Here is a 19,590-nt window from a genome sequence, read left to right as displayed (position 1 = left end):
AAATTTGGGCACTGACTGCATATTTGATACTAAGAGCTTACAAATTTTTTAACGTTTTGAAGTAATTGTAGAGGCACAATGTCATTGTGATAAAACGATAAAGAAAAGAATCTACTCTTTGGAGATAGATACTGACGTATTTTTGGAGTTTGGAATAATAAAGTGTCTGGGATTTGCTTCAGAATAATGCAGGGGTGGGTGGAAAGTGGATAAGATATATGTGGAATAAGATTGACCATGGGTTGAAAATTGTTGAAGTTGGGTAATGGCCATAGGGGTTCATTATAATGTTCTCACTATTTTGATACATTTTTGAAAATTATCATAGTAAAAGTTAAAATTATACAATAAAGGGTGGGGTATTATTAGGCATTCAGATTCATGACTGAGGAAAACTTAAACTCTTTTCAGAGAAAATCATAGCCTGCTGTTTCTGTAATTCCTTTTTATTCCTTGCTCTGGATTAAAACACAAACTCCTAAACCTTTGCTCGGTCTTTCTTACTTAACACTACTTAATGGAAATTTTGATAAGCAACGTGTTTGACTTCAGGTCTGGGTAATTACTTACTAAATAATAAACCCTGAAATTTTAAATTGCTTGCCATGTGTAGTGCAAATGTGTTACAAATTAAAGAAACTGTTCTCTAAAGTACATGTGCAGACCTGAAAATCAGTGTTAAATAGGCCTTGTAACAAAGTGATGTTGTAGCTTAATGAGAATTTCTTAAGTGTTGCTCTAGTAGTTTTGAAAGGAAAGTTTGCTGATGAGAAATGACAGAGCATTTTTTACATATGTTAAATAGCGTTATCAAGGTTAAGCATCTGGTGAAGCCTTTATTAACAATCTCACTTTACTTTTCCTACCTTTCTAATAGGAGTGCATCCTGAAGTCTTCTAGGATCTCCAGAGTGAAAATCACTGTGGTCAAGACTCTAACTTGGACGGACCATGGAACAGTATACAGCAAACAGCAATAGTTCAACAGAGCAGATTGTTGTACAGGCTGGACAGATTCAGCAGCAGGTATGGAAGTAAAACTGCTTTAAACATCACAGCAAAAGAGCTGATAATAGCACTGCTCAGTAGCGGAATCGAGAGGTCTCAGATCTTATAAGAGTGGGTCTGGTGACTTGTGCCGAAGTGCTTTTCAAAGATTGGATTTTTTGCAGTTTCTCTCATTTTCTCTGTTCAGAAGTCTATATCCAGTCCATAACCACTTAGAATTTGATTTCATGGGAGCCTGGTTTAATAGAAAATTGCCCCCTTTTATCGTATTAGAAATCAAACACCTAGTCTGTTTTCAGATGGAATTATGGAGGGGTTTTTTTTGTTCTTCCTGGATTCAATTTGGTTGTTTCTCTTATTGATTAAGCTACCTTGTGGTCTAGTAAGGCTTTGGCCACAATAAACAAACCAAGATAGCTTCTAAGAAATCCACTGTCCTTTGATTTGATCCATCACAGTGCTTATTTTGAAAAGCTCTAGTTTAACATGAGGATAATATTTAGATAGCCACACTTATGGGTAGCATATATTAGAAAGGAATTCCCTGCTGCTGGTTTATCCTAATTAATATAGGTTGCCTTCTTGAATTTATACACAGATTACATTTTCTGATGATTTATACCTGGCTTTATTTTAGGAAAACTTCACTGGTTTTTTCTCCCTGGAAGAAAAGAAATTTATTATGCATTGATTTAACCTTAGGCCAAGATTGGGAATGTTTTATTTCCAAAATGGAACTTAGATAATATAGAAAAGTAGTTAGTAGGGACAGCAGAGGATGTTTTGATGGTGAGTTGTTCCATCTAATGATCAAAGAAAGGAGCTACCCTTGATTAAAAGAGATTAATTATCGAAATTCCTTTGCTGGCTTTTCCTTCCACGTAACTGCAGCTTCCTTCAACTGCCTTGGTAGAAAAGGGGATTCCACAGAGGACCCTCCATTCATACCAATGCCCTGGTGGGTGAATTCTTGTTCTGTCAGAACTTACTATTAGGAGTAATAAAAATTAGGTTAAATCTGTGAAAACATTGCTTCTAAGGTAGTCCAGCTGAGTAGGAGTAATCCTAGTTTGGGGACACAAGAGCAGTGACCTCTTGAAGATGATTTTGGCTCTAGTGATTACCTTCATTCTTCCTTTCTGGGGATTGCATTTCAGTTCCAGAAATTCTTCATTGTAGCTTCAAAGCTGCTAAAACCTGATTAACTTTTTTGTTCTTGTGAATTCAATGGAGGAAATAAAAAGAGCTTTAAAATAACTTCACGAAGAAGGATCAAATACCTATTTTTGGAGGGAAGGACTGTGTTAAAAATGTTTTTGTTAATGATGTCAGCTATATTGGGTTTTTTGAGTCATGGAAGTGTGTTTTGAGTTCCACTCTGGGGACAAAGGGCTAATATCTGTAATCTGTTACTTCAACAAAACAGCTTCAGTATAGGGAGTCTACAGTTTGAAAGTCCTGTGTAGGGTGGGGCTATTGAAAGAAGACCCTCCCTCTCCCATAAGAGGTAAGGTGACCTCATGTCTTGAACTATACATTTCCTTCCTGACACATTTCAAGCTCTTCCTGTTCCTGTTCTCAGCAGCAGGGTGGTGTTACTGCTGTCCAGTTGCAGACTGAGGCCCAGGTGGCATCCGCCTCAGGCCAGCAAGTCCAGACCCTCCAGGTAGTGGTGCCCTCTCTGATTCTCTGTAAGCACTGCATGAACTTCTCCTCTCCTCATGTTTGGTGCTGTTTGTGGTAGGATCTCATGGAGAAATGGCAAAGTCAGTTGCATGTCTTTGATGCTGCTAACTTGTCTTTGAGGCTTAGAAGATGCCAGTTTCCTAATGTTTCATGCTAAATCATGTAGTGACCCCAGTATCAATTTTCTGAAAAGTGCCGTTTGGCTAATGTTTCTTTGGGAATGTCTGGGAAAGAATCAGTATAAGGGACAGGAAGAAATTCTTACAAGTGGCTTTAGAACCTATTTAGAGATCAAACTGTAATAAGATTGCATGGTAACTTTTCTTGAGTTTGTATTATGATAGTGGAGAAGAAAATATATACATTTTACTAGGGTAGATTGTGCTTTATTTTTATTAAAAGGACAACTTGGCTGTCCTGTCCTGCAATAATGATTGCACTTGACAAGATTGATCTAATCTCTGAATCTTGTTAATCTCTTAACTGCTATCTTTTCATTACCTTTCTTGGGGAAATAATGACTTGTCTTATTGTTAGATCTGCAGAGATTGCCCCATAGCTCTTGGACAGAGGTGGAATATGCTTTCTGTAAGTCTTAAGTATTATAGCCACCATTAGAATTCCTACTTAAACAATGCAGTTTCCTAACGTTATGTGTGACCAAGTTAAATATGTAAATTGGGGTTATATTTTGGCCGGTTCCTATATAAAGATAAGTGAAGAAGCATAAGTCTTTTCTGAGTTTATAGGTTACTTTAACTAAAATGACCATATTTTTGAGAAATTGACAAGATTTGAGTACCCTGCCTTTTTCCCTCCATTGAATGGAAATGATTCAGAGTAGGACCGAGAATGTAAAACTGGCATCTCACTTTATTATTAGTGCTGCTTAGCAAGTATCCTGCAGTGAACTACCCCTTATTGTACTCATTTCACTTTACCCTTTCAGCCCCACTCCCAAACCTGCCACTCATAGTGTTTGATGATGATGTACAGCCAATTCCGCACATAAATTAAGCTGAAATAAGCTGAGCTCATAGGTACTCCCAAACTATATTCAAATCTCAGTTCAGCAGTTTGTTATTCATGTTTCTCATGCTTGCTTCATCTTATTGAAATATAAAACAGTACTGTCATTAACCACTTGTGGAATGGGAATGTAACCTGCTCTTAACTGTATGGCTTCTTGTCTGATGCATGTATGCTTGTATTCATTCACATGTTGTAAAAACAGTGGGTTCCTTGGAGTCTCAAATAGTTCATCGTGTGCATATATAGGGAAAAGTGTGTCAATGAAGGGAAAAGTTAAGATGATGGATAGCCAGAAAATTACTAATAGCTGTGCCTTAAAACTTGTGTTTCCTACTTAGGCAGATTTTATTTAAAGAAAGGGAGGTACTTTATGAAAATAATGGAAACCTTTCCTCTAGCGCTCTCACTATTTTGGAGAATTTTAAATACTTCTTTCAGTTAGTCATGCAATAAATATTCTGGAAAGTCTTTCCTCATAGAACATATGCAAGTCTTTAAAAAGTAAAGTGGAATTTCTCAATGAACAGTTTAACAAAACACAGGATTTGAATGTTCCTGAAGATTATGATATGCTTGGGGGTCGGGGGAGGCTTAATATCTAATCTACTAATCTAGGACAGATCGGTCTTTTAACTAATTCCTCTTATTTGAACATACTTTCACTAGCATTAATAATGATTATTTCAGATATACGGATTTTCTTTTGATCTGTTACAAATAATTCCTCAAAACAAAGATAGAAAGTTTGGACTTTTAGCTATTCTATTGAACTAAAGTGGCTTATTTTTTGGCTTTCAGAATGCAGTTGGCTAGATATTTTTATATTGAGACTCAAGATGTCACAGAGCACTTACAATGCCCCAGCTTCTAGAGTAATCCATTTACTCATTGGAGCTTGAAAGTTGGGAGTTTTTGGTGCACTTGAGCGCTTTGTATAATTTTCATATTTGTTAAAGCTAAAATAACTATGCAGGTATTGCAGGGTCCAGTGTGAGAAGTTCCACCACAGAGATTGCAAACTGACCAGCAATATATTTCTAGGCGTTTTTGCTAGTGGGCTCCTTGAACAACCACAGGATTAGAATTCTTAGTGAGGTGAAGAGGGTAAAAGATATATGTTTCATTTATGCTTGAGAAACTGTAGGGAGGAAGGGCATTCTATAAAAGCTCCCAGAGCTGCTCACTACCTAACCTGGAGTGGTTGCTAGGTTCAGTTTGATTTACTCCTTACAAGTTACTTAGAATTTATTTGCAGTCAACCACCATCCCCACCATCAGCCCTCCCTCTCATTGCCTCCTCTCCAGCCTTCACTAGAGAGTATTCCTGGATATTGGTCTAAAAACAAAAATAATAGCCTTGATGATTTGATTAAATACTTCTCATGGGTTTAGCCTGTATTTGATGATAAATGCCTTGTATCTATTGAGACTTCCCAAAGACTGCTTATTCTCCATTATATCTGACCTTAAAGTATTCAGCTTGGCATTTAGTCAAAGATACTGTATTTTCAAAGAAGACTACTTGAGGATGAGGACTTGAGACTTATTTTCTTAGTGTCTCTCCTACCTTCTCCTCCTCTAGCAAGGCAGCAGAGTAGATGCAGTGATTGTCTTTTGGTAAAAACCATTTTGTGTCTTATGTTATTTCATTGTTCTTATTTTACTTTATTTTAGGTCCAGGGGCAGCCATTAATGGTACAAGTCAGTGGAGGCCAGTTAATCACATCAACTGGCCAACCCATCATGGTCCAGGCTGTTCCTGGTGGACAAGGTCAAACCATCATGCAAGTACCTGTATCTGGGACACAGGGTTTGCAGCAGGTGAGTGGTATTGTTAAAAATGTTTAGACAGAATAATAGGATACAGGTTTTAAGAAATAGGTTGTTGCAAACTGAAAATTGATATTGCACTTAATTGTTTCTTACTTTCTGTTCACATTTAGTCGATTTCCCACCTTTGTAGTGTCAGTGATATAAAGCAGAGCTATACAGAAATTGGACATCTCTGGTAAGGACTAAGATATTAGACGTGATCTCAAATCAATGTAAAGAATATAAAAAGAATCTAGTTTAATAAAAGTAATTCATTGGTGTGATCTCAGTTGGCACTTCTGGGCACTGGGGGAGGGAATTTTATAGTCTTCATTTCCTTCCATGTAATTTATAACTTGAGTTATCTAGGAAGTGATGGAAATATTTCAGTTCAGACCTGTCGCACACACCTCAAGCTGTACTTAGAGCAAAATTTATAAACTTAAATATTTTAAAAGAACTGCAAATAAACAATGGTATTTCTCTTAGAAAGTTAGGAAAAGAACAAAATGAGCAAAAGATTGGTTAAAATTAATGAAGTAGAAAACCAACAAATGTAGAAAAGTAAATAAAAGCTGATTCCTTAAACAGACATATAGTTAGGTAAATCCACTGGAAAGACTGATTTGGAAACAGAAAACAAAAGTAAACAGGACACACAACTCTGTGGCATCAAATTTTTAGAGGGATTTTTATCTTGTTGGCAAAAATTTTAAACAGTAATTATATCCAGTGCTAGAATGGGTGTGAAGAAAATGAAACACTCATTATTTTTGGTAATTTTCAAATTCTAAAGTCATTTTGGAAAGGTATCTCACTCTTAAATACATAAGCCTTTTGATCTACCTGTCCTGCTTCAGAGAATCTATTCTATAGGAACAAAAGCATCAATATGTAGGGAAAAATATACAAAGACATTTGTACATGCAGCATTCTACTAGCAAAAAAATAAATAAAAAATGGTAGCCTGAGTGTCTGTTAATAAGGATAAAGAAATGGTTGAATACATCATACTGTATTCATATGGAGTGTTATGTCCTTGTTAAAAAGGATGAGCTGTTGGCTTTGGGTGAGGGGTTAATACTGAAGTATTGTTAGTGAGAAATAATTTTCAGAGAGGTATATACTTAAGTAATCTCACCTTTGTAATTAATAGCTAAATCCCAATGAGTATATATGTTTATGAACTTTTTACTAAAATTTTCTCAAGCTGTTTACATCTTTAATTTGTTTTAAGTTACAATTATTTCATTAATGTCTTCATTTTTCTGGAGGAATGTAATATAAGTTGAAAAATTTTGGCTATGCTTGATAAATCAAACTTTTAAGTTTTGCATATTCCCTTGTAGTCTTGTGCACACCTTTCAGACATAGTTATACACATGCATATAGTTTTCATTGTTGTGTGTTTGGTGTTTTTGTTTGTTTTACTTTGCTTTTTTTTATCCCTTACATGATTTTCTTATCATTTTTAATTCCTTCATAACGGTCAATTTGATGAATCAGAATTTCTGATTTACAAAGTGTATTTAGGGATTTTTGTTTTATTTTTCTTTTTTTGCTTTTATAGGTAAGATTACTATAAATGTATTTGAATTTTATAGCTTTATTTTTTCAGTTGAATTTAATCTTATGGTAATTTCTTTGGATTGGAAGAATTGGTTGGGCAAAGGGTAAGATCATTTTTAATGCTATTGGCATATTTTTGCCAAGATAGAGTTTTAGTTAGGATTAAAAATAGTTTCCATGTTTCTCCATGCATAAATGTGTGAGCCTTTAAATATATTTTAGTGTGTGTACTTGCCTCAGTTTCACACTACTGTTTCATTTCTGTCCTTGCTGTCATTGCCTCGTCTCCAACCCCCCCCTTGCCACTCCCTCTTCTCTGTTGAATAGAAATAGTGTGATTCAGTGCTAGGAACATTGTACCACGAGTGCAATGACCTGACTTCATTCACAGGTCTGCCATTAAACAAACTTTCTGATCTTGGCCAAGTCATTTGAGTGTCAGTTTTCTCATTTGAAAATGCAGTTTATATCAGGTGATTGCTAAGGTTCATTTCAGCTCTAAATTCTGTGATTTTTCAGCTCTAAATTTTGGGATTTTCTTTTTTGGCCTTTAAGAGACATTGAAATGGTTATTTTATTCCCCTCCCTCCAAGCAGGACTGTAACTAATCAAACCATCTTGGAAAATTTATTTTCTGTTAATGTTATATAATATGGCTCTAGGTGAGATCCCATAGCCTCCCTTAGAATGCTTAAAATTTCGATCCATTTTTATTAGAGGTCGCTTTAGTGTTTTTTGAATAACTGTGTCTTTTAGAAGTGTACTTAACCTCTTTTTTGGATTGCATCTTCTGTTTTAGAATTCCAGTGAAATCTATGCTCTCAGATTAATATCCCTGGCTTGATATAGACAATGGAACTAAAGTAGAGAGCCAAAAAATAGATGCAAGAATATTGGAAATTGGTATATAACAAAAATAGTATAAAGTATCAGTGAAGAAATGGTTTAAGAATGATATCAAAAAAGAAAATTATTCTCTACCTCATGCTATATCAAAAATACTTGCTAGATAGATTACAAATCTAAATGGAAAAAAGCATACTTGGAAACATTTATATTCTCTTTACAGGAATATTTTCTTTATGCTGTGGGGTAGAGAAGGATTTCTTAAAGACAAAAAAAAATTGATTTGACTACTTTAAAATAAAAACTTGTATACATCAAAATATGTCATAAAACAAAGGTAGAAGACAAAATTTGGAGAAGGTATTTTTAACACTTAACTGGATTCGTATCCAGAATACATTAAAAAAAAATTTTATGTATTGATGAAAATAACAATCCAGTAGAAAAATGGGCAAAGAATATGAATAGATAGAAGAGGAAACCCTATTGACCAGTAATACGTATTCCTTGCTATCCAAAACAGGTAGAAAAAGATCCAGATAACCAGATAAATTTCTTTACTTGTTTATTTACCAACACTTTCTAATTTAATTTGTTAAATCTCAGTGTTGACTGCAGGGATGTCTGATATGATAGTCTCAAACTTTCTATACAAAATCTTTTAAGGATTTTGTATATGCATATTTATAGAATCCCAGTTGGAAAAATTAGAAATTACTTAATTTTTTTTCAATATGTTATTATAAAAAACTTCAAACAGACAAAAACAAAGAGAATGGTATGGTGAATCCTCATCACCCATTTTAACACACAAACTAGTATTATGTTTAAGTAAATCCATTTTCATCTGTATTCCCCTACTCAAGGGTTATTTTGAATATATGTAGTACCATTTCATCTATTAAAAATATGGTATATTAGGTATATTTAGGGTATATTTTTAAATGAACATGCTTTTAAAAATATATACACATGCCAGCCTATCATCGTTTTAAAAACTGACGTTGATTCCTTAATATCATCCAGTATCTAGACAGTGTTCAAAATTCCCCCATTGTTTCATAAATGGAAAACAAGTTATCTCTAATTCATAATAGAGCAAAACAGGACTTCTTTTTTTTCCTCTTTAGGGCATTCCCTGCCTTCTAGAGGAATTTGGGTAACTAACACTCCAGAACCATAGGAGGCCAGTGTCAGCAGGATACTAATCTTTTATGTTCTGTTCCGCAGATACAGTTGGTCCCACCTGGACAGATCCAGATCCAGGGTGGGCAGGCTGTGCAGGTACAGGGCCAGCAGGGCCAGACCCAGCAGATCATCATCCAGCAGCCCCAGACAGCCGTCACTGCTGGCCAGACGCAGGTAATTCCACTGTCCACTGTGTCAACACAGGAGCACAGCTGCTTTGGGAGGGTTAGACAACTGAGTCAGATATTTCACATGTAGTAGAAATGGGGAAGAAAAATTTCTTTTTCTTAAAAAGGACTACATAGTCCTTTTCTTTGTGGTGTCTTTGGAATGCGTTCAATTGTGGCATTATTTATTTCCTACAGACGCAACAGCAGATTGCTGTCCAGGGGCAGCAAGTGGCACAGACTGCCGAGGGGCAGACCATCGTCTATCAGCCAGTTAACGCAGATGGCACCATTCTCCAGCAAGGTACGTGTGCCCGTCATTTCTGTGGCACTTTGGGGGCATCCTTCTTATCCTGAGCAAATGACTGCTTTCGAAATTTTGTGGCGACCTCTATATGACATATTTTTGAAAAACAACAAAATTTCCTCTAAGTCTCCGTTGATTGTTAGTTCCTTGTCACCAATATGCGACCGTTGTTGATTCCATTTGTAGAACTACAGTGGTTGTTAAAGACAACCACTAGGACCCTACGGATTGTATAAGCTTTTTATTCTTTCTGGGGAGAAATGTTTTCTAAATAGAAGATTAGAAATATGGAGTTTCTTTAGTGGTAGAGACATACATCATAAGCCAAGTTGGCATTTATTGCTATTGCTGCTTTTTTTTTTTTCTGGGCCACTCTTCATTATTAATTTATTCCAAGAAGACTTATATGCCCACTGTGTATATGTAGCACATTACTAAAGTAGTTTTCTTCTCAAAGACCCTCTAGTCTAGTAAGTGAGACATGCATGTGACCAAATAAACACAGTGCATAGCCCTTATTAGAGGTATGTATTCTATGACTAAAGGTTTGACCTGTGATTAAAATTTGGCAGTATACAAGATCCAGTGAGTGCAGTAAGCGTGCTCTCCCATGACTCGGGCCTGAACTGGCAGGAGCTCAGAGAATGATGAACAAATTCTCAAGTGCTGCTGTTGATAGCTTGGGGGCTTGGAGTACCTGGTTTAATTGGAAGTTTTAGTCCTGCAGCTGTTTGACTCATTGTCAATTTAGGGTAGACAAATTAAAAGTTTATAAAAATCTTCATCCTGAAGCAGGTTATTCATATATATAAGAACGGTTGATATAGCTGGAGTCATACTGACCCATAGAAAGGGAAGCCTCCAAACTTTCTGGTCACCCATTGAAAACTATTATTGGAATACCCAGTGAAGTATCCACTTCAAGGGTAGTTTTATTCAGAACTGGAACCCAGATAGTTGATAGAATTTCTAAGATTGTGATTACTTGGATTACATACAGCAAACCAGGGAGAGAATGGAAGAGAGCTTCTTTTCCCCTTGTGCTATTGAGTATGTTTTTCCAGGGTGCATAAGTGTGGGCCACATAGAAGAGGGACTAACTGTGTTCCCTCCTTTCTGTGTACCTGTTTTTTGTTTGTTTTATGTTTTATTTTCTTAAAGTTACAGTCCCTGTTTCAGGCATGATCACCATCCCTGCAGCCAGTTTGGCAGGAGCACAGATTGTTCAGACCGGAGCCAATACCAACACAACCAGCAGTGGGCAAGGGACTGTCACTGTGACACTACCAGTGGCAGGCAATGTGGTCAACTCAGGAGGGATGGTCATGGTAAGAAAATTGATTTTTCATTTCACTGTTCACACCTGTAATTTGTTTTTCCATGTATCTTTGTCTTTGAAAATTTCTTCAACTTGCAATTTGATATCTCTCATAAAGCTTGTTTATAATGCTGACCTCTTGGGATTGCAATTAATCCCATAAGACACTTACAGAGATCTACTTTTACAATAAGCATTACAACAAACCATAATTCATTCTGGGCACCTACTATGTGCCAGAGACTATTCTAGGTGCTAGAGATATAGCAGAAGATAAACAGATGTATTTGCTTTTCTGTAATCTTATTCATAATTCAAATAATGAAGGGAGATACAAACTACTGATCTTCGGGAAGTGGAAAGTATATTGCCCAGCGTGGGTAAAACAAGAAGTAAGTTCAAAATTAGAAAGATTGTAATCAATAGAGAAACCAAAAACTGTGATGTAGATATATTGGGAAAATAGGGAAGGAGAGTTGGGTGGTGTGAGTGAAAGCTAAATCCTCATATATGTCAAAATAGGGTGTCAGTATACAGTACCTAAAATGGATAAATTAAGAATGAGTAGTAGAAACCTGCACAGAAGTAGAGGAACTACCAGAAAAAACAATACAACCATTCAAAGTTGTTATAGTTGGGAAGATAGTGGGGCACGGGAGCCCGTTACTTGTTTCCTCATACATTTAGTACAGTGTTTTGTTTTTGTTTGTTTAGGAAAATATGGGTTGAATTATATAGTAAGTTAACAATTTAATTAAATTATTTATATAACTAAAAGCATTTAGTAGCACTTGGTCAATCTGAACCTATGTTCCTTTGTGTTTTCCTTGTGCTCTTTTATTGCCTTACGATTACCATTCATGACCATTAGATGGCAGCAGACATTCCTAGAAAATGGAGCAGTTGTGTGGACAAAAATTTGGACATGGTTGTGTCATTTCTCAGTATGGCTCCTTGGCCCCTATTACAGAATCATCTGGAATCTTTGTTAAAAATGTAGGCCTTCATCATCAAAAAATCTACAAACTAAATGCTGGATGGGGAGAAAAGGGAACCCTCTTGCACTATTGGTGGGAATGTAAATTGGTACAGCCACTATGGAGAATAGTATGGAGGTTCCTTAAAAAACTAAAAATAGAACTACCATACCACCCAGCAGTCCCACTACTGGGCATATACCCTGAGAAAACCATAATTCAAAAAAGAGTCATGTACCACAATGTTGATTGCAGCTCTATTTATAATAGCTAGGACATGGAAGCAACCTAACTGTCCATCAACAGATGAATGGATAAAGAAGATGTGGCACATATATACAATGGAATATTACTCCGCCATAAAAGGAAACGAAATTGAGTTATTTGTAGTGAGGTGGATGGACCTAGAGTCTGTCATACAGAGTGAAGTAAGTCAGAAAGAGAAAAACAAATACCGTATGCTAACACATATATATGGAATCTAAGAGAGAAAGAAAAAGGTCATGAAGAACCTAGGGGTAAGACGGGAATAAAGACACAGACCTACTAAAGCATGGACTTGAGGATGTGGGAGGGGGAAGGGTAAGCGGTGACAAAGTGAGAGAGTGGCACGGACATATATACACTACCAAACGTAAAATAGATAGCTAGTGGGAAGTAGCCGCATAGCACAGGGAGATCACCTAGGTGGTTTGTGACCACCTAGATGGGTGGGAGGGAGGGACACGCAAGAGGGAAGAGATAGGGGAACATGTATATGTATAACTGATTCACTTTGTTATAAAGCAGAAACTGACACACCATTGTAAAGCAATTATACTCCAATAAAGATGTTAAAAAAAAATACCATATGTTAACACATATATATGGAATCTAAAAAATAAGGTCATGAACCTAGGGGCAGGATGGGAATAAAGATGCAGACCTACTAGAGAATGGACTTGCGGACGTGGGGAGGGGGAAGGGTAAGCTGAGACGAAGTGAGAGAGTGGCATGTACATACATACACTACCAAATGTAAACCGATAGCCAGTGGGAAGCAGCTGCATAGCACAGGGAAATCAGCTCGGTGCTTTGTGACCATCTAGAGGGGTGGGATAGGGAGGGTGGGAGGGAGACGCAAGAGGGAGGGGACATGGGGATATATGTATATGTATAGCTGATTCACTTTGTTATAAAGCAGAAACTAACACCATTATAAAGCAATTTTACTCCAATAAAGATGTTAAAAAAATAAAATGCAGGCCTTTGGTGTAAATGTTCTCCAAAAATCTGCATTTAACTAAGTGTCCTATAAAAGCTGCTTTTTGTAGCATTCAGAAGAAAACTAACAGGGACCAATAAACTGTCTCCCATGTCCATACTTCATGTCACTAGTTAATAAGCTCTGATTTTCTTTTCACACAGATGGTACCTGGTGCTGGCTCTGTGCCTGCTATCCAGAGAATCCCTCTCCCTGGGGCAGAGATGCTTGAAGAAGAGCCTCTCTATGTGAATGCCAAACAGTACCACCGTATACTTAAGAGGAGGCAAGCCCGGGCTAAATTAGAGGCAGAAGGGAAAATTCCAAAGGAGAGAAGGGTATGTATAACATTGGGAAGGATACAGGATGAGAACGGCAGGGTTCTACTTTTGAAATTACCTTTTATGTAGTTTGTTTCCTTGAGTACCTTCCAAACATTGAAGTTAGATAGCTGTTACCTTTTGTAAAAGCATTTATTATTGCTATATGGAGCTGCAACTGCAATATTTAAAAAATATGACATAAATAGGGTGTTTTTTTTATCTTACGTAAAAGAAGTCCAGAGATAAATTGTCTTGGGCTGTGGTAGCACATTGCCAGTCCTCAAGACCCATTCTCCTCCTTTCTTACTGTCCTGATATTCTTAGTGTGCTGTCCATAGTCCAAGATGACTGTCTGGGCTCTAGCCTCGGAGCAAAGGGAATAAGAAAGGCATTCTTTCACGGAAACATTCAAGAAGTTCCATACATCTCACTAGCCAAAATTTAATTACATGGCCACACCTAACTGCAAATAAGTATAGGAAATGCAGTCTTTTTACTGAGCAGCCAACTAAAATTTGGTTTGTTATTAAAGTGAAAGAGAGGATATATATTGGGAGGTAGGTAGTGATCTCTCTCATATCTTTGGGGAATCTTTATTTAGTTATTACTCTTTTGGCATTTACATTCTTATGATAGTTAGATATGGTTAGCTGCTGTTTATGTTTTCTCCAAAGATTTCTCCATAATACAAGGTCATAATTGCCCCCGGTGGCTTTGATCACAGCTGTCCTAAACTTTTGAGCATTAGACAGCTATGCTAGTTTCAGCTAGTAGTTTTATTTTTCTTATTTTAGAAATACCTGCATGAGTCTCGGCACCGTCACGCCATGGCACGGAAGCGTGGTGAAGGTGGACGATTTTTCTCTCCAAAGGAAAAAGATAGTCCCCATATGCAGGTAAGAAGATTTATACCATTTATTCTTGTCTTTACTGCCTTGTATTTTCTTGGGTGGAAGCCTTCGCATTGTCCTCCTGACATTTTCAAACTAGGTACTAATCAATCTCTAAACTAGATGCAACATTGTGTGTCTTAGAGCCCTCTTCACCTTAAAAGAACTAAGGTCTTTAATCAGTGGCCTTTTTTCCCTCCAGTCTTTGCCAGTTATTACTATTAATTCCTTCTTGAAATTCTCACTTTTCTTGATTTTCAAAGAACAGGTTTGTTTCTTAGTGTTGTAGTAGTAGCAGCAGCAGCAGCTAACACTTAACTGCTATGTGCCAGCCATTATGTTGAGCACTTTTCTTTTGTAAGCATTTTTTCATTGAATCTTTACAACAAGCTCAAGCCCCATGAGGTAAGAATTATAGTTTCCATTTTACATTTGAATCTGAGGTTTAGAGGGATTAAGTCATTTGCCTAAGGTAAAATATTTAATAAAATGGTGCAACTGAAATTCATACCTAGGCAGTGTAATTCCAGAACTTAGTCTGTAACCATACTGGTTCTTACATCTAATTTCACTGATTATATCGTATTGGCATTTCTAGTCAGTGTGTCCAAAATAGAACTGTTGGTTTTTATTTTATTTTTTTATGACTAAACCAAACACTCATCTCAACAAGTGACATGTCCATTCACCCAGTTATTAAAGCTACAATTGTCCAATTCTTGAAGTCCTCTTGGTTTTAACTCTAAAATATACTCTGAATCAGCTTACTTTTTTCCCTCGTAACTGCTGTCAGCCTGGTCTAACCTGCTCTTCTTTGCTTCAGTTACAGCAGCTGCCTCGTCTCCCTTCTTCCCCTCTTGTGCCCCTCTAGTTCACTCTCCACATCTTAGTGTGATCTTTCTAAACGTGTATCATATCACCTCGCCATCCTGCTTAAATCCCTTCTACTCCCACCCTTTTCCATTTGCACTTAGACTAAAATACAGAGTTCTTACCATGGCCAGCAAGGCCCTGCATGATCTCGCTCCTGCCCACTTCTGGCTTTATTTCCTCCTGCTGCTTGGTCTTTATGCTCTTGCTATAGTGTTCAGGAACCTTTGACTTCAAAATAGTAGCTGGTCTGTAAAGCTTTTCACGCCATCCTTTTGCTTGGCTATCTCCTTCTTTTAGGTCTTGGTTTAAATCTGAGAGGCCATATCCAGAGGTCTCTTCTACCCCATTATTTTCTCACATCTTCCTTTTCTTTTGAGTGCAATATTGATAATAATCATATTGTTTTATCTGTGTGATCATGCAGTAGTTATCTCCTTCACTAGACTGTAAGCTGTGTAGAAAGTCGAGGATTGTTGTTCTCGATTGTACTTAGCATGATGCCCACTTAAGAACAAGCACTCAGTAAATGTTTGTTGAATTAATGCGTTCCTCCCATTTACTGATGCTTTATTCTGTATACCCATCACATCCCACCTGCACTACTGTCAAATCTGTCTTTATAAGATGGTGCTTTCTTAATCATGTCAGTCCCGTGCTCAAGGATGCATGCTAGTTGCTCATTGCTTTCTGCAGCAGATCTCAAACTATTTCTGTAAGTTACTTAGCCTCACTTTCTTCGCCAGTAAAGTGGGGTGCTGTTGATACTTTATAGGAATGTTGGGATTTCATGCAGTAAGTCACATTAGGCACCTGTTTAGCACAGTGCTTAGCGCATGGTGAGAGCTCAGTAGAGGCTGGTTATTGTTCATGCTCACTGATCAAGACCCAGCCTCTGTTCCTACCACCTCCAGAAATGTTTCAGCTTTTTCTTGGATCACACCAGTTGAGGCTTCAGAGTGTTGGAGGAACTGAAGGTGGTTATTGTGGAGTGTTCCAAAAAGCTTCCAAGGACTGATCCTCTCCCCCCTTTTTTTTCCACACTGCACGGCTTACAGGATCTTAGTTCCCCGACCAGGGATTGAACCCAGGCCATGGCAGTAAAAGCGCCAGATCCTAGCCACTGGACCGCCAGGGAACTCCCAAGGGCTGTTCCTTGTCTGAACACTGCAGGTGTTTTGTAAAAGGCAGGCAGTAGGCAGAGTTTAATGGAAAGAAGATTAAATCGGAGCCAAGAGATTTGGGAGTTAGTGCTTGCTGGGCTCCTCCGTAACTTTTTGACTCTAGTCCAGGCAAATCACTTCACCCATCCAGGCTTCAGGTCTATCTACAAAATGAGTGCATTAAAGTAAATTAATTCCAGCGTCCTCTCCAGCCCTGCTAAGTGCTCAGTATTTAAATATGATGATCAGAAAATATACAACATGACTTGGTTTCTCTGGGTCTTTTTCTTAGCCGCCTAAGGACCCTTAATCCTTAAGCATAGAGCACAGCACAGGTGCCTAGAAAAGAGAGATACTCTCAACTCTGGAGTGTTTATTAATGGAATGCCAGGCGAGACTTGGAATCTTTTTAAGAATAAGGTGTATTGTCTCTTCTTTGCTAATGGAGCTGCGTTTCAATCCGTGTGTGCAGACTTAGATACATCACAAGCCTTTGGTTTACTTAGTTTGTGTATTTCCCTTGGTGATAAGTAGTGAGAGCCATGAGTTCCCAGTTCTTTTGCAAAGGACTTTAATTGTTATGCTTTCTTTGTAGGATCCAAATCAAGCAGATGAAGAGGCTATGACACAGATCATCCGAGTGTCCTAACCCCAGGCCATGTGATGGAACTGATCACGGTCATGTTCCTCGCACTGTTTCCCACTGTTCCAAGGAAACTGATCACCTCTTCCAATGGGACACTGACGATTACATTCTGCCCTTTTCTACAGGACAGAAACCACTTAGTTTTTAATAAGTGGCTTAGTATTATAATTGCAAGGATGTCTGGCAAATTGAAGTTGCAAGCCTTTGACTCACCCTTTCAGTCAGGACTTATTTCAGACTGTTGGTGACATTGACATTTCATGGATTGGGATGATGCAGGGGACCCATGCCAGCCCAGCAGTACCACACCTAGCACTTAATGTTGACTGGTAATGCCAGCCAGCCATCTCAGCAGAGGAGAACGACCTTCTCAACCTAAACTGCAGTCAGGGAAGCTGCAGCCCACTCCTTCCCATGGATTCCAAACAGCGCCCATCCCTCTGATGGGGGATCTCAGGCTGACTAATGGACACTTTGTATTCAGAGATGGTTTCCAGGCAAGGAAGCTTCATCTCATGATATGGAAACAATAAATTCTCTGAGATACATGCATCTAATCTGTGGTAATAATAAGAATCCCTTCTACCCAGATGATAGGTTGGTATTTTTGGACTCCAGCCAAGAAGAAGCTAACTCTGGGGATAGACTGATAAAAGACTCAAGCACTAAAAATATAGCTGAATCTCTTAGCTTTGACAAGTTGTGGTCTGCTTGTCTGTCGACAGGTCATATGGACTGTAGTTCTTGCTGTGGTTACTTTTAAGACAACTTAGAGTGTGCTGGGCCTTGACACTGCCTTTCCTAAGTAGAGAACAAAATTATAGAACTTCTGTGCCGAAGTGCTGAGGACATTTGTAGTAACTCCTTAACAGAGCAGAACTAGAGATTTTCAATCACAGGCTTTGTGACAGCATTTGGGGAATAGAAAGGTTCATGTTTGTTTCCGTCTAGAAGGACAAAGGGTAATATATATACTCTGATGTTGTCATAGCACGATTCACCAGTGGATGGATACCTGGGATGGATCATTAAGATGAAGAGAATAATTTACATTTATACTATAACCTTTTAACAAGCACGGAAAGGGAAAAGTCTGAGATTTGGTCCTTGACAATTTCTGGAAAGCACTGTTCAATCAAGCTATCCTGGACATAGTCCAGGTTTGCCTACTAGAGCTTGAGATGTATGTTGGCTTCACTCCTGCGCTTTGTGCTGGCCCTGGAGAGCGAACATTCTCATTCTTCCCATGGCAGCTGATTCTTTGGTGCCAGTTTCTGTTTGTTTCCCCTTTTCTCCGTAGGCATTGTGCGGAAAGGTTTTCACATTGCATCCATGTTCTGGGGATAAACTGCGGACTGGAAATAGAGATTCCTGCAGGGTCAGGAACAGGACCACAACTCCCAGAGTGGATTGTGCCTCAGTAATCTGTTTCTTTTCTAAACGTGGAACCCTGGGAGAACTAAGATGATATTTCAGAAGAGTTGCTGTTTTCTTGGAAACAAAGAAGGAAAACAATCCTTTTGAAGAACATTTGGGTTTGATTTAAATACCAAGAGTAGAGATTGGCTCTTTCTTTGATTTCACTCTAGCTGTATTAAGAAGGAAAAGAAATTAAACCCTCTAAAGAAAACATCACAAAGGGAAATCACTGTAGTGGTACAAAATAGAGGTACAGAGCTATGCAAAGAAAGCAGGAAGTGAAGTATCTCCCAAGTCCCTTGAATCTAGCCATCTGTCCTGGCTTGCGGATGTTAGGCAGGGTTGACCTGTGGGCTCACTAGAAACTTCTGGCTCTTTATGTGAGTTTCAGGTGTTAACTTTATTCAGTAAGCCCCAAGTTCTTCAGATGATAGATTACTAAAAACAATGAAGAGTTTATATCCTTTGGTTTGTTTAGGAACCTTCAAGATGCAGAGTTCAGAAAGAAATTCCTCAGACCTAATTTCTAGTACTTAAGCCAACAACAGTTCTAAAATGCTATTTATTTGTGTCTGTAAGTTTGTACATAGTAATACCAACCTCATATTGTTGCGGATTTTTGTTTTCACGAGTTTGAGTTTGGTTTTATTTGAAATGCTTCAGTTGTCATTTTGTCATTGCCATTTCAGGTAGCTCATGGCCCTTTTATTGTGGTCATTTTAGCACATAATAACCCACAAAGTGGGGGTGAGGTTTGGATTCTTTTGTTACTAGAAGTTCTTTTATTCATTTGTCCTTGTGACTAGTGATGGCTTCATAGATGCAAAAAGAGTGAATGGATGAGTGAATAACTGGTTTAATGCATAGTTCACTTCTTGAGTGCTTTTTTTCGCAGGATAATTGTAAATATATATTTTAATTGCACTGGTACATTGAACATGTCAGTGTCTATACCACTGGACCAACAGCATTTTTCTGGCTAATGGGTGCCTGGTAATAATGTCTTGATTTTCCTTTGGGACTCAACTATACGGAAGGTTTTTTCCCTCAGCTGTAGGGGGAGCACAGGTGATTGATCATTGATGTCATTTCAATTGTTATTTTTTAAAATAAATTTATAAAATGCT

The 19,590-nt window shown here is 37.8% G+C and overlaps 1 protein-coding gene across 20 annotated transcripts in view; it reads left to right on the top strand.

Annotated features, from left to right (window-relative positions):
• Window positions 1-19,590, top strand: part of NFYA (nuclear transcription factor Y subunit alpha) — a 26,003-nt gene extending 6,413 nt beyond the window's left edge. For 8 of the 20 annotated variants that reach the window (XM_079935733.1, XM_079935730.1, XM_079935715.1 and 5 more), the window contains 8 exons: window positions 878-1,025; window positions 2,590-2,676; window positions 5,400-5,546; window positions 9,183-9,314; window positions 9,506-9,611; window positions 10,776-10,942; window positions 13,317-13,490; window positions 14,270-14,668. In XM_079935733.1, the coding sequence (XP_079791859.1) occupies window positions 951-1,025; window positions 2,590-2,676; window positions 5,400-5,546; window positions 9,183-9,314; window positions 9,506-9,611; window positions 10,776-10,942; window positions 13,317-13,490; window positions 14,270-14,488 (1,107 nt within the window). In that variant the 5' untranslated portion in view covers window positions 878-950 and the 3' untranslated portion in view covers window positions 14,489-14,668. Of the gene's footprint in view, window positions 1-877; window positions 1,026-2,589; window positions 2,677-5,399; window positions 5,547-9,182; window positions 9,315-9,505; window positions 9,612-10,775; window positions 10,943-13,316; window positions 13,491-14,269; window positions 14,669-16,993 lie in introns of those variants that run through there. The other 12 variants (XM_079935724.1, XM_079935722.1, XM_079935723.1 and 9 more) reach the window with 12 other exon arrangements.

The sequence above is a fragment of the Stenella coeruleoalba genome (genome assembly GCF_951394435.1).
Source record: "Stenella coeruleoalba genome assembly, chromosome: 10".
In the NCBI taxonomy this organism is placed as follows: Eukaryota; Metazoa; Chordata; class Mammalia; order Artiodactyla; family Delphinidae; genus Stenella; species Stenella coeruleoalba.
The sequence above is the reverse complement of the archived record's forward strand: the minus strand, read 5'-3'. Positions and strand labels throughout refer to the sequence as shown.